Below are 14,109 nucleotides of genomic sequence, written 5' to 3' on the forward strand. Positions count from 1 at the left end.
AGTGAGGACACAGAACCTGCGCACCAGCAAACAAAAGCTTAAGTGAGGGAATAAGATCACAACAGAGGTTCACCAGAGGGAATATCCAGCTCCCCTTGGCTGCTGGGCTGGCTAGAAGGGCCCTTCAGGGCGAGTCCAGTAGTTCAGGAAGCTGCTCTCACTTACCCTCACCTGTTGCCTGCAGATCATGTGTCTGCACTGATGGAGCTTCCACCCTCTTCCAGGAAGGGCCCTTTTCATGACCTAATCCAGCCTGGGTGATGATATCTGAAAACCATGTCTAGCTGTGGCAGCTTGCCATCTCTCAGCTAGAGGTGAGGGGGAGAGGCAGCTTCCAGGTCACTGAAGTTAGAATATAGGACCAGGAGGCAGATAATAAGGAATTCTACTCCTGCTCTCCATTCTTTCTGGGCAATAGCCAGCCAGAATGCAGGTGCATCCCAAGAGGAGAAAGTATGTTTGTATGTAAATGAGCCTTGTTGGAAAGCCGGAATTGAAATTTGCAGATTAATGTGTTGGTGATCTTTGGAAATGCCCTGCAGATGGTGAAATAGGGAAAGCATTCATCCAGAAACCAGGTTCTTGTGACCTGGAGAACAAGTCCCTTCCCCTTTTGGGTCTCAGTTTACCATTTCCTCAAAGGGATGAGCTAGGTGATCTCTGAGGGCCCTTCCAGCTCTAAAGCTTACTGGCTTGTATAAGCCAGCTTTGCTGAGCAGGTTCAGTGAATGCTTACCTCTGAGAGATGCTGCCTTTGTGCTTGACTTCTCTGACATCGTCCTTTTGTGGCTCTGGTTCTTCTTGCACAGTTAGGAGAACGACTAGTGTGGGAGTAGGGAGAGCCCCAAGATGGGCATCAACAGAGCTGGACTGTAGTCCCATCCTCTCATTACAGAAGGAATTAACTCTAGCTCTGGCTTGTTCCTTGACTCTTCTTTTACCTTAGCCCATTCTGAAAGATGGTGCAGTAAGAAGTTTGGCAGTTCTGAAATTTCAGAAACATGGAAGGTAGTCAGCAGTAAAAAAAGGAAACAAACAAAAGGATATTATTGGATAGAACACACTATGTGTGGTACTCAGGCCTTGTGAGGATTCAGTGATCAGCATGCCAGTCTTAAACCCTGCTCTGACCAGGCCCTGGCCTAGGTGTCAGGGGTGCTGAGATTCATCAGACAGAGTTTCTTATGACCTTTGAGCAGCTCACAAACTAGTGGGAGAGACAGGTACAAAAGCAACTCTAAACTGTGTTGTGTGCCCAGGAGAAGTGTAGACAGAAAGCTCTGGGAACACGGAGGATGGATGGCTGTTTTGGCCTAGGGTGAAGGTGGGGTGGGAAAGGTCATGGATTACACAAGCAGCTGCATCCAATCTCACATTTTCCAGTCTTGAGCTTCACAGTTCTCTTTCGCTTTTTGAAAATTGTCCATGACTATAAAGTATTGGAGCTGGTTTTAGTTTTATATAAACAAACCAGAAGGTATTACTCATAATTCCTTGCATTTGCAGAGCACGTTGCAGCTTATTACCAAGGCTTTCAGTGTACATTGTGGAGTGAATGAATGAATGAGTGAATGAAGTACATGCTAATTCATTTGCTCTACAAACCAGCCCTCTGTATAGGGCATTTAAAAGACAAGGACATAGACTCAGAGTGGTTACTTGACTTGCCCAAGATCACGTCCTATGTATACAGCAGAATTATGACTTGAACCCAGTTTTCTGACTAAATCCAGATCCTTTCACTACTCCTTTCTGCCCTCCTTCAGAGACCAGTTGTGAACCACAGGATGAAATCATTCAGTATTTGATTTATGATCCAAAGTAAAATTATCTTCCTGCAGGCAGGAACCTGACGGAATGTCAGGCACATGGACTTTGGATTCAGACTGACCTGGAGGATTTATCACTAATTTGCTGTGGGATCTAGAACAAGTCACTTCACCTGTCTGAGTCTCAGTTTTCTGTGTCTTTAAAAGCATGACTATAGCATATCTGCCTCTCTGAGCCCCGGCGACAGTTAGAGGAGATGATGTCCATAAAGCATCTGGCCCATAACAGGTGCTCAGTAAATGGAGGTGATGATGGTGGGCAGTGGTCATGGTTGTTAAGCACAAATCTTATTCTCCATGTAAAGTTCCAGATGACTTCGGGGTGTTTCTAAAACTTGTCAGTTTAAATAGTCAACGAGTCCTTTCTATGTATTACACATTACACCAGGTTTTCTGCTGGGATCCCAGAGAGGAATGAAATACGGTACCCTTTCCTTTCGCATATTCCCGGAGGTCAAAGTTTTATCCTATTGAAGAGATTCCGTGAACTGCACTCTAGGTTCTGAAGGCTCACTGGCTATTCTCTGAGAGGAGTTCTACCTGAGTCTCCACGGTCTCACTGGCATTGCATTTCTGAAACAGTCCATTCACATTAACAGTCTTACTTCTGCAGCCCGTCTTATTCTCCCCTCCTGTCCACAGCCTCAGGGGCCCACCTTTCTCCTCAGCATCTCACTCACAGCCCTGCCTCTCTTCCTCCTCTTCCCACCTCTGACCACTTCCTTCTTTTGTCCTTTCACTACAACAAGCTCCTTTGAGTAACCCTTAAGACATTTCCTAACCTGGTCCCAACCTACCTTTCCAGTGTTCCTGCCCATTCGCCCTCCCTGGCACTCCCCATTTTCTTTCCTGCCCCTGCACTTTGTACAGCTTATTCCCTGTGTCTAGAATGTCCTCTTTCCTCCCCCCAACCCTCTCTTGTCAGACTCCTCCTCCTCTGAGGTCCACTTAAACATTACCTCCTAGAGAATTCTTCCCAGCCTCACCAAGTGGAGACCATTGTACTAAAATGTATTTATCACTCACCACCTTTGGGATAGAATATGAGGCAGTACATTGCAGTGTGATTATTTTCTACATGTCTGTTTTTACTAGACTGTGTGCTCCTCCAGTCAAGAAACATTTCTTTTAATTTGTGTTCATAGTATCTAGCACAAAGCCCGACGTGTAGTTGGGGCTCAGTTCATAAAACTGAGTTACTGCTTTGTATAATTTGGGACCAGAATCTAAAAGAAGCTGTCAAATTGGGGAGAGTCCTGACAGATCAGGGAAATGAGGATGGACAGGCAGTTTGACCTGTTAGGGGCCCTCTCTCTCTGTTCTGCTAAGTTAAGAGCCAAAAATCATACTTTTTGGTTTTTTCCTTTCTTTCATACTTTTGTTTTTGCCATTTTGTTTCTGTAGGTTAATTCCTATATCCTGAAGAAGAACATGATGCTTATGACAAATAATTTCTATGTGGCAATCTTGGGATATGATGAGGTAAGCTTATTTACCAAGCCTTAGGCAGAACAATGGCCTCCCCCAACAAAGGCATTTGATGAGAGCCTCTGAGAGAAGCTTCAGGGGCCACCATCACTGCCTGCCATTATGGCTTAGTATTTTACTGTTTCCTCACCTTCACTGACTCAGCAACTAGAATGAGTGTGCCCAGCAGTTTGCCTAGTACTTGAGAAAGAAAGCACTATGTAATATGGTCAGATCATTCAACTAGTCTGCATTTATTGAGTGCCTGTGGAGTGCTGGATGGAGGGACAAAGGCAAATCAGTCACAGTCTCAGCCCCAGATGCGTTCAGAGAGAGGAAGACATGCACACATCAACATCACGGTCAAATCACACACTTTTTTGGGGGGTTTAATTATAAAAGCAATACATACTTATTTAAAAAATTCATAAAACTGTGCATAAATGGTTGAAATAAAAAATAAAAGGGCCCTTTCCTCTCCTGCCCAATTCTCTGTCCCAGAGGAAAACTTTGTTAATAGTTTATTGGGTGTCCTTATAAGTGTTACCCGTGCATACACAAGCACCTATGTATTTATTTCCTTCATGCAAATGTAAGTTACACTGCATATACTACTATTCTGCAACTTGCTTTTTTCACTGAGCAGTATATCTTGGGTATCCTTCTACATGAGAACATTTAGATCTATCTCATTTTTTATTGTAAAATTTACATAACATAAAATTTGCCATTTTTAAGTGTACATTTTAGTGGCATTAAGTACATTCACATTGTTGAGCAGCCATCACCACCATCATCTCCAGGACTTTTCCTGATCTTCCCAAATTGAAACTCTGTACCCGTTAAACACTGTTCTCCTATTCTCTCCTCCCCCCAGCCCCTGGGAACCACTCTTCTGCTTTCTGTCTCTCTGGTTTTGACTACTCTAAGTACCTCATATAAGTGGAGTCATACAGTTTTTGTTCTTTTCTGATTGGCTTATTTCACTTAGCATAATGTCTTCAAGATTCATCCATGTTGTGGCATCTCTCTCATCTTTTTCTCCTCAACTGTTATAGAAATTTCAGACACATGGAAAAGGCAAAAGAATGGTGTAATGAACCTGTATGCATACCACCAGGATTCATCATACCTCATCTTTTTAACAAACCATGTGCTTTTATGTTCATTTTGTGGTTACCTTCAGATTTAATGCAAGCATCACCCCTTCTGGGACACAGGCCCAAGAACTTTCCCCAGGCTCAACGGCTTCTGCCCTTCCTGGGCTCCACAGCACTTGCTGCATTAGCATTAACTGTCACCCCACTGGGTGAGGATCTCTCCTGTGTAGTTGCAGCGTCTACTCTGTGTTTCTGTTGCCTGGCATGGTGCTTGGCACATGGCAGGTGAAGAGTGAAGAAGGGAAGAAATGCATAAAGGATGAAAGTAAGAAACCTAGAGTTCAGGCTGGAGGAAATGTTATCACTCTGAAGATAATAATTAAAGCCAGGACATGAGCTTACAAAAAAATTTAGTTAAATGATTTGCTTAGGGTCATAGGACTAGTTAAAATTGAGGTTTCCCAATTCCCAGTCTACTAAATATCCTCAGTTATAAGAGAGCAATTAAGACTGCATACTGCATACATCATTAATTCAATATGAGCTTTGTGGGATGGGAATTGAGAAACACTGCTTAAATCTATGCATCAGTTGTTAAATTAGATACATTCTGATTTCAGAAACCTTACAGTATATAAAAGAATGAGGCTTAGAATTGAAGAAATATAATTTTCTTTCTCTTAGCGTTTGTTTGCGGTCTTTATTGCAGATGGCTCAGTTGTTTCCTTTTACCCACATTAATAAAGATGTTCTGTCCCCCCATCCCAAATCCATCTTGGCAGAGCCATCTTAGACACATGCTTGAGCGCAAGAGTCACCTGGGGTGCTTTTAAAATCTAATTATTGAGAACTGCACTAAATATTCCAATTCAACGGGAGTGGGGCCTGGTATTTCAACAAGCACACCAGGTGACTTTTCAGAGTGGGAAAGTTTGGGAAATAGACTAATTACCTGGGACACTTTAGAAATACCATTATTTGGGCCCTGTCCCTCAGAAGTTCTGGATTTAACTGTAGGTGGGCATCTGTAGTTGTAAAAGTTCCCCAAGTAATTTAAAGGTGTAATTCTGGAACAGTTTTTCTTATATTTTAGTGTACATGCAGATCATCTGGAGTCCTAGGTAAAATTCAGATTCTGACCCAGCAGGTCTGAGGTGAGGCCTACGATTCTGCGTGGCCCACGAGCTGTAGGGGATGTGCAGCCATTCTGCAGGCCACACCAGCAGTCACAAGACAAGGTTCTAGAGCTGTGCTTTCTAGTACTAGCCACATGTGGCTGTTTTGATTTAAATTCATTAAAATTGAAAATGCAGTTCTTCAGTCACACTGGTTACATTTCAGGTGCTCAGTACTTGTGTGTGGCTAGTAGTGGCTACTGTGTTGGGCAGTGCAGCTGTAGACTGTTTCCATCATCACAGAAAGTTCGATTGGACAGTGCTGTTCTACAGCACCCTTTTCCTAGAATCTTGCTTGGATTGTGCCCCACCCCTGAACACTTTTGGAACCTTCCTGTTTTCTACTTCATTAGGTCCAAATTCCTCCATGGAACTTCCAGGCCTTCTGTGAACTGTCCCCATTTGTGACATGTCCTGTCCACCTTTATCTCCCACGGCCCTCCAGTGTGTAACCTTCTTTCTGAGTGAGACCATTTGCCTCACTGCTCCACAGATATGCCGTGTCTGATTGAGGCTGTCCTGGACAACCAGGTGTGGGGGGCAGTAGCTGAGGCTGTCAGCTTTGAACCTGAGGATTTCAGGGTCTCGCACTTTGTAGGCACTCTCTCTGTAAATGTTCAGTGAACTAATATTATTCTCTCTTGCTTAGAATGTGCTGTAGCTCTCCAAATAGTCTCCATTCTTAAGGCCCCCTTCTCCACAGAGCTTTCCCTGACCTCTCTAGGTCTGTGTTTTTTTACCCTGAATTTCAATATCCATCCATCCATTTAACAGGTATTTATTAAGTGCCTACCGTGTGTGATGCACTGGGGATATGCTGGTAAATAAAACAAACATGGTCTGATTCTTTCACACCAGAGCTTATCTCTTAATGGAGAGACGGGCGGTAAATAAGTAAACAAGCAAATAGATATCTAATTACAAATAGAGCACAGTGATAGAGAATAACGGGGTGGGTGTACTTAGTGTGGACTGGGAGGGTCTCTGAGGAGTTTTCATAGAAGCTAAGACTGAAGATTGAGGAACCATCCATGTCTTGACTATTCCTCAGAGTCTCCTGTACAGATTAGCATTTGTTCATTCTCCAGGATTTAATTCTGTGCTGCTGTTTGATGTGCTCTAGCTTTGTCCCTTCAACTAGATTGCAAGCGGCTTGTGAGCTGTGACCGTATCACTGTGACTCTGTGTTCTTACCATCATGCTAAGCACGTAGTGGTGTCAGATCAGCCCTCACTGAGTGAGGCTCCACCACTTTAAACTCTTAACTATAACCAGGGTCCTCCAGGGCCAGGACAGTCCCTTTGGCTGCCTCTCGGTTACTCTAGACCTAGGTGTCTCAATTTCCTGAAGGATGCTTTTTTTGTAGCGTGAGGGAAAACAAGTAGGCATCCCAGTAGATTGTGGGAAAATTGCTATGCAAACTAATTTTTGCCTCCTAGGCACCCCTTTTTCTTTCCCGCTTCCTCTCTCAGACCAGTTTGTTTTCACTGACTTACTAGAAGTGTGGTGGAAAGAAGGCAGCAGTTGGGTTCGTTGATTTATTCAGCCATTTGTGTTGCACTCCCACTCTGTGCCAGGTACCGCATCCTGACTAGAGCCAGTCAGCGCCATCCCTTGACCTCACCAGTGCATTCTGTTTCCAAACCTACCACCAGTTAGCTAGAGAAGCTCTAAGCCTCAGTGCACTTACCTTTACAACGAGGGTAATAGCATCTGTTCTTCCTGCCATACCTCGCCATCGGAGCCAGGTGTGTGAAGGAGCTCTGACAGTCTGGAACAGTCAGGTTGCTATCATTGTTAATCTGAGTTCTGAGTCATCCTTTTCCTTCTGACTGATTATGGACTTGGCCCTTCCCAGCCATCTCACCCATCGCCAAGGCTGCCTGTTTGCGGCAGGCCGTGGCTCCCGGGGCTTTTGCTGTCCTGCGCTCTGGGCTCATTTTCTAAGTCCTTATAACACTCGCTCCCACTCCTGTTACCTCTCGTGTAGCATATGTGAGTCGCTGCCAGCAGCACTCCGGCATGTGCCCAGGGCACTTCAGACACAGGCAGGCTGTTGTGTTAGCAAATAGCTTGGAGAACAGTGATGTGCCTGAGCTTGTCCTTGGCTCCTGTCCCCATCTGCCGGAAGAAGCTGGTTTTCCCGACTCAGCCATTGTGCCAGGACAGTCTCTTGGAATTGTAGGGGTGTTTAGCCGGGGGCATTTGGGACAGGTGGATGGTTTTTCCACCAAACTGTCAGTACCCCATACTGGACATGGCCCTTCCTGGCAGCAGGCCTAAAGCCAGACCTCATGTACTGCAGTGCCTCGGGGGCCAGACCACAGCATGACATCGAATAAGTGATCCTGGCTCTTTGTGTAATGCTTTACCACTTACAGAGCCTTTCATGGCCATTGTCTCTTAATTCTCACAACTCTGTGGGATAGGTTTTATTTTGCTTGTTTAGGTTGTGAGAAACTGAGGCTCAGGAAGGGCTAGTGGCTTTCCAAAGGCCACATAGCTATCAAGTGACAGAGCTGCCATTTGAACTCAGGTGGTCTGATCCCCAGATCTCACTGTTGTTTCAACTGTATTCACAGCTGCATGCCAAAACAAGCTCCTAATCTTTGTACCTAACATATTACACTTAACAAAACACCTTTACGTTATCTCTTATAATTCAAAGGTGCTGTAAGTAGGGCAGGCATTTTAGTCTCTGTTTAATAGATGAGAAGGTCGAGACTCAGCTTTATTAAATTGCCCACCGTCTCTGAGCTTGGTACTGGCAGGGCCAGGACTTGATCCCGTCTTCTAACTGACTTCCAAGCCCCAGTCAGCACTTTGTCTGGTTCCGTACACTACCTTGGCACCTGGACAGAGCAACTTCTCAGGGCCTTTCCCTTTAGCCACCCTTGCCCAGGAAGCAAGACCCTCCTCTCTCCCTCCTCAGAGTTCCAAGTTAGAAAATGGTCCTAGTCCAGGATGAAGGCCTCTGTGATATTTGGGCTTCCCAACAGAGCTCTCTCTCCTCTGTGCCAGGACAGCCAATGCTAGGCACACACAGGCTCTGAGTGCTCCCCTGTGGCCCATGGCAATCCTGCTGAACAGCCTGTTCCTCTGCTTAGGGACAGGCAGGGAGAGGCTGGGCCAGCCATAGCCAGCCCAGAGCTGGGTGACACTGAGGCCACGGTACCTGGCTCTCATCGCTAAAGAGCTAGCTGCCTTGCAGATGTGTGTCCTTGGACCAGGGGAGAAGGTGCAACCTACACTCACCTCTGTTCTTGGGAAGAAATATATACCCACAGTACTCCAGGCCCATTCCTTGTGGATGGCAGTGGAACCACTGCTGCTCCCATCTCTCTTCTCTGCCTCTCAGGTGTTGCCTGGGCCTGGGTGGGCTGTAGAGGGAGTTGTGGCCTAGGAGGGTCCATCAGACATGTGCCCCATCTCTGTATCAACCTTATTAGCCAGTCACTTGGCCCCTCTGGGTCCCATGTTCTTCCCCTGTATAAAATGAAAGGGTCAGACCAGATGCTCTCTGAAGTCCCCTTCCAAGCTCTACCAAGTAGCTGCCCCATTTCTCTCATGGTATCTGTAAGGTCCCTCTGAGCTGATTTTGTGTTGCTAGCGTGTTCACAGTATCCCCAGCTTTTGTATCCTGGCTCTGCCATATGCCCCAGAAGAACACTTGTGCTGTGTATTCTAGGGGGTCCTTTCAGATGATCGTGGGCTGGCTGCTGCCCTCTGGAGAACCTTCTTCAACCAGAAATGTGAAGACCCTCGACAACTTGAATTGTTGGTGGAGTATGTGAGGAAACAGGTGAGCAGTCCCTCCTCTCCCCTCCAGAGCCTCCTGGACAACAGGTCCTTCCTGAGGTCTGTGGATGCTGGACTTTCAGAGGATCATGAGAGGTTGAATTCCCAGAGTCCAGTCTGAGGGAATTCTGACCAGATCATGTCAGCAGTGGGCACTGATCAAGAACACCTTCTGTGGATCCAGCCGTGAGCCAGGTCAGGGGTCACGGAGTAGGAATAGAAGAATAAAGGGCACCGAGAAGTCTGCTGCTTTTATAAACCTGTTGTCTTTCATTCACTGCACATTCAGCTGTCTGCTGTGTGCGCAGTGCTATACTGATCCTGGGCACACGCAGTCCTCCTGTAAGATAGCAGCACGGGGTGCAGTGAAGCTCCCCTTAGGTACCCACCCAGGATTCATGTTTCCAGCTCCTGGCTTCCAACAGGATCGGGCTCCAGGCAGCATTCCACAACATCCTGTAAGCCTCTTCCCACTGGGTGCTATCTGTCGTCAAGCAGAGTCCCCCTGCTTCATTCCTCACCCCTCTGGCTGCCCAGGGCTCCCTGACACCAAAGCGTCTAAGAGAAAGCTCCAGGGTGAAGACTGCTTAACTACATAGTTTTCCTCGAGCCCAGGAAGAATTCACTCCTGTTCTCTCTGCCCCCGGATCCTGTATTGATGGGAAATCCATACATTATAGATGAGGGAGCTGAGTGGCAGGGAAGAGGCACATGTAGGTCTCCCAGGGAGTCAGGCTGTGCAGCTGGTCTAGAGCCCCCAGCTGGGTGATTCATGCAGCCACTAGGGGCCTCAGCTGCTCCAGACCGCTCATCAGCTCAGGCTGTCCCATGAGTCACACCTTTGCTTCACGGGCCTGGCCCCTGGAGCCAAAGGGGCCTCACCTCACAGTTATTCTCTTATTCACCTGAGTCCACGCCCTTCAAGCCTCCAACAGCCAGGAGGGGAAGGCCAGGCTCTGGCTCCAAGGAGAAGATAGTGCCAGCAGGCCCAGCTGGTTGATTACTGGAAAACTACATACTAAGGCTCTTCAGAGGGTAGAGAACCCCAGAAGCCAGGACTGCTGTTTGACCGTTCTTCAAATCTGCCAGAGCCGGGAAGAAGGCACTGTGGCCAGAGGACCCCACCCACAGAGAATTCTGAGACTCACACTGTTGACTGGACTCGCCCTCAGACAGGAGTAGCAACTGGCAAAGCAGATGCTATGTTTTCTGAGAGACCAGCCCAACTTTTCCATCTACCGCGGTGGGCTTGTGCCAGGGGCCACAACAAGGGCACAGCTGGGACCTCTCCGAGGGCCCTGAAGGAAGGGGCTGCCACACCAATAAGAAGGCCCAGATTGCCCCAGTGAGAGGCAGGCACTAGGAAAACAGTGACGGAGCTCTTAGGGAAGCAGCGAGCTCTGATGGGGACCCAGTTCTGTCAGCAAACCTTTTGAGCACCTATTGTACCAGCCTCTCTGTTGAGAAAGCAGAAATTAGTAAGACCCAGTCCTGCCCTCAAGGATCCAGCTCATGATTTGGCAAGGAAGCCAGTCAGGCACAAGGCTAACCCTGGAATAAGTCAGTCTGCAGTGTATACAGGCAGGAGCAGAGTCTATGAAAGGCTAAAGAAAGGAGGGACTAAGTCTGACCGAGTGGATCGGGGAAGGCCAGGAGGCTAGTCCTGAGCCTTGATGCCAGTTGGTCTGGTAGATGGCCTGCGACCCAGTCAGAGATCATGCTGAGATTTTCAACCCAGGAGATGGGCATAGTGGTGGCATTCGGGACAGAAATGGAGTAATTGGAAAGAGGAGTGGCTTTTAGGTGAGATAACAGGTCAGTTGATCTCCTTGCACTGGAGACCTGTGGAAATCCAGACCTGAGGTGTGTGTGAGAGACTGGGGGTGAGTGCAAGGGTCTGCAGCCTAAAAACAAAGCAGTGGGAGTGAAGGAATTCTTGGAAGAGGGAGTTGATGCAAGGCCTAAGATGAGGCCTTTGGACTCCTGCCACCTGTCCTTTCCCCCCAATTGCCTTCTCACCCTCAAATGGAGCCTCATCTTTCTGAATCCAGTGCTGACTCCTGCTCTGATCCAGCTCTCGCCCTAGAGCTTGCCTGTGCACTTGAAAGCATTTGTCCTTATTCATCTCCTTACTAACAGGAGCCTGGGAATCCTCCCAGAGGTGGCCTTTATCGCCTAAGACTTGCCACTTGTTAGAGCACCTGCCTCTTGCAAAACTGCCCGACCATGCCTCCCTGCAGCTGCTCCTGTTCTCCATCACAGGTGTCCCCTCTCTGCATTGTTCAGGGGGATAAACTCCCTCAATCATCCTAGAGGGGTGAAGCTGGGTCCCACTAACCATGGGGTCAGGGCCCACTAGAGCACAGTAGAAGCATACACATTTTTTTTTTTTAAGTTCCAGTGACTAGCAGTGTCCTTCATCTTGTGGGGTACACGTTACTATTATGGGCCCCTTTCTCAGACAGGGGAACTTAAATCTCAGAGAAGGGAATTGGCTCACCTTGGGTAACATCGCCACCCTGAATGGACAATCAGACACACAGTTCTTCTGGTCCACAAAGTCAGGGCTTGTGTGTCAGACATTTGTCCATTCAGAGGCACAGTGCGGAATTCCCTAAAGCCTGAGAGAGCTTCCTTAGTGACTTGTTTCTTCGAACTCCCTTAAATGAAATAATCCGGGAGATCAGAGACCACTACCCCACCCCCCACCACCCCCGCCCCAGGCTTGGGAGCTGGGATGGTCAGAAGCTCCTCATGCCCCCGCCCCGTTCTCTCCTTTGGGAGGCTGGTTCCTTATGCCATCTCACGTCTGTCCTGCCCTTGTCCCTTTCCTGTTTCCTGTTCTCCTGATTGCAGATACAGTACCTGGACTCCATGAACGGTGAGGATCTGCTTCTGACAGGGGAGGTGAGCTGGCGCCCTCTAGTGGAGAAGAATCCTCAGAGCATCCTGAAGCCCCGTTCCCCAACTTACAACGACGAGGGTCTTTGATGGGCTGGTCCCTCCGAACAGCTGGCCAACTAGCTCTGAGAAACTGCCAGAAGAGAGGTGGCTGTTTGGCCCAGGATCCTGCAGGAAGTGGCCTGAACTGACCTTTGAACAGCATCTGTCAAATGCCTGGCCCCATTTGTGTTGATTTTCCTCTTAGTACGCCCAGGAGTCTGATTAGGTGGGGTACGGTACGGTGCTGGGAGAACCCTTAGCCCTTCTAAGGTGTCCTCTCCCTCAAGAGAAGCCCTGAGCAAGAGCTCCCCTGCACACACTCCCCAGGTCCCCTCTAGGAAACATGCGATTGACAGCTTTTCCCAAAGGCCACAGAAGGGAATGGGGGTAGGTTAGAAAGGGGACACCCCCTGCCCCTCCCCCAAGGGCCCACTGTGGCCTAGGAGCAGTTTGTAATGCTGCTGAGTCAAGACTGGTAACCACACTCTGTCCTCCAGCACTGAGCCGTGGGGGTTGAGTTGGCCATTAAAAGAAACAGAGACTTCTCTCTGCCATGGCTCTTTATTCCTGGGTCTTGTAGCAACTTACCTGGGATGGTGGATGCCACGAGCTGAGGAGCACTGCCCAGCTCAGTTAGAGGCAGGGAGGGGGGAGGCTCGGGGGTCTCTGCTGCTGCTTCTGCCTCCAGTTCATGGAGATGTCGCTGTTCTGGCCAAGGTACAGCCTTCCAGGCCACGACCCGGGGGACCCAGGAGGCCTCTGTGGCCAGGGGGCTTGTCACATCCTGAGTCATTTGGAAAGAGACCTCGAGAGAAAGGTCCCTTTGTCACACACACTCCCAGTGAACTGGGTGAGGAACATGCTGTCTCTTCCTCTCTTGGTCCCCCCTTACACGAGGTACTGGGGAGAAGGGAAGAAGAGGAGAACACACGCTTCCTGGCTTCGTTGCACCGCCCCAGGACCCAGCCCCGTGCCCAGCCTTCCACCCCCTTCCCAACTGCAGGAGCATGGGCTGCAGAGCCACCTTGGTCTGCGCACTTGAGGACCAGTCCCCTCCTCCCTCTGAGTGTGGGTCATCTCTGGGGGAATTTTCTTTAAATTGAAGAAAGGGGGCGGAGAACCATATTGCCCCTCCCCCCATCAAACTTCCTTCATTTAACTTGCTATAAAATGAGTCATATAAAGAAACTCTATAAGGGTGAGGTATATCTCACTTCTGTGAAAACATTACAAATCAAACCGCCTTCTCTGAGTTTATTTAAGATGCTTTTGTTGCACACGGAGCTCTAGAGTGAAGCCTCCTGTGTGTGTGAGATAATAACACCTTGTAACTCATTACAGCTGGGCACTATTTACATAAACCAGAGCTGGGCCAGGCAGGAATTTGCTGATTAATTTATTTTTAATGGAGTGAAGTATACCATGCACCAAAATAAACTTTACGGTGTGTACCTAACTGCTCCTGGAATGGATGGAAAAATTAATGGAACAGATTTGGCTCTCAACTCTACACATTAATTTATATATAAAAGTTATTTGAGCCTTAACCCATTTGCTGCCCAGGGCAGCTCCCCAACCACAGATCCCAGCCTGCAGCACCAGTTCAGCTTCCGGGCTTGCTTTAGAATCATGGAATCTCAGATTTGGAAGGACCGTTAGCGGTCATTTAGTCCAGCCCTGGTCCGGAACTTGACGCCCCTTCTCAACATCCCAGTTGCCTATGTTCATATGGGCCCTATATGAATACCTCCAGCAGCAGACGGCCCCCACCTGCAGAGCCAAGTCCTGTCTCCATAA

General features: G+C 48.1%; 1 protein-coding gene across 2 annotated transcripts in view; it reads left to right on the forward strand.

Annotated features, from left to right (window-relative positions):
• The window catches only part of LOC118880860 (ubiquinol-cytochrome-c reductase complex assembly factor 1), a 95,101-nt gene extending 81,333 nt beyond the window's left edge, over positions 1-13,768 (forward strand). For both annotated transcript variants that reach the window (XM_036824952.1, XM_036824953.1), the window contains 3 exons: positions 3,234-3,311; positions 9,260-9,373; positions 12,226-13,768. In XM_036824952.1, coding sequence (XP_036680847.1) covers positions 3,234-3,311; positions 9,260-9,373; positions 12,226-12,360 — 327 coding nt within the window. In that variant the 3' untranslated portion in view covers positions 12,361-13,768. The remainder of the gene's footprint in view (positions 1-3,233; positions 3,312-9,259; positions 9,374-12,225) is intronic.
• Positions 13,769-14,109: the final 341 nt, after the last annotated feature.

The sequence above is a fragment of the Balaenoptera musculus genome, chromosome 15 (genome assembly GCF_009873245.2).
Source record: "Balaenoptera musculus isolate JJ_BM4_2016_0621 chromosome 15, mBalMus1.pri.v3, whole genome shotgun sequence".
Lineage (NCBI taxonomy): Eukaryota > Metazoa > Chordata > Mammalia > Artiodactyla > Balaenopteridae > Balaenoptera > Balaenoptera musculus.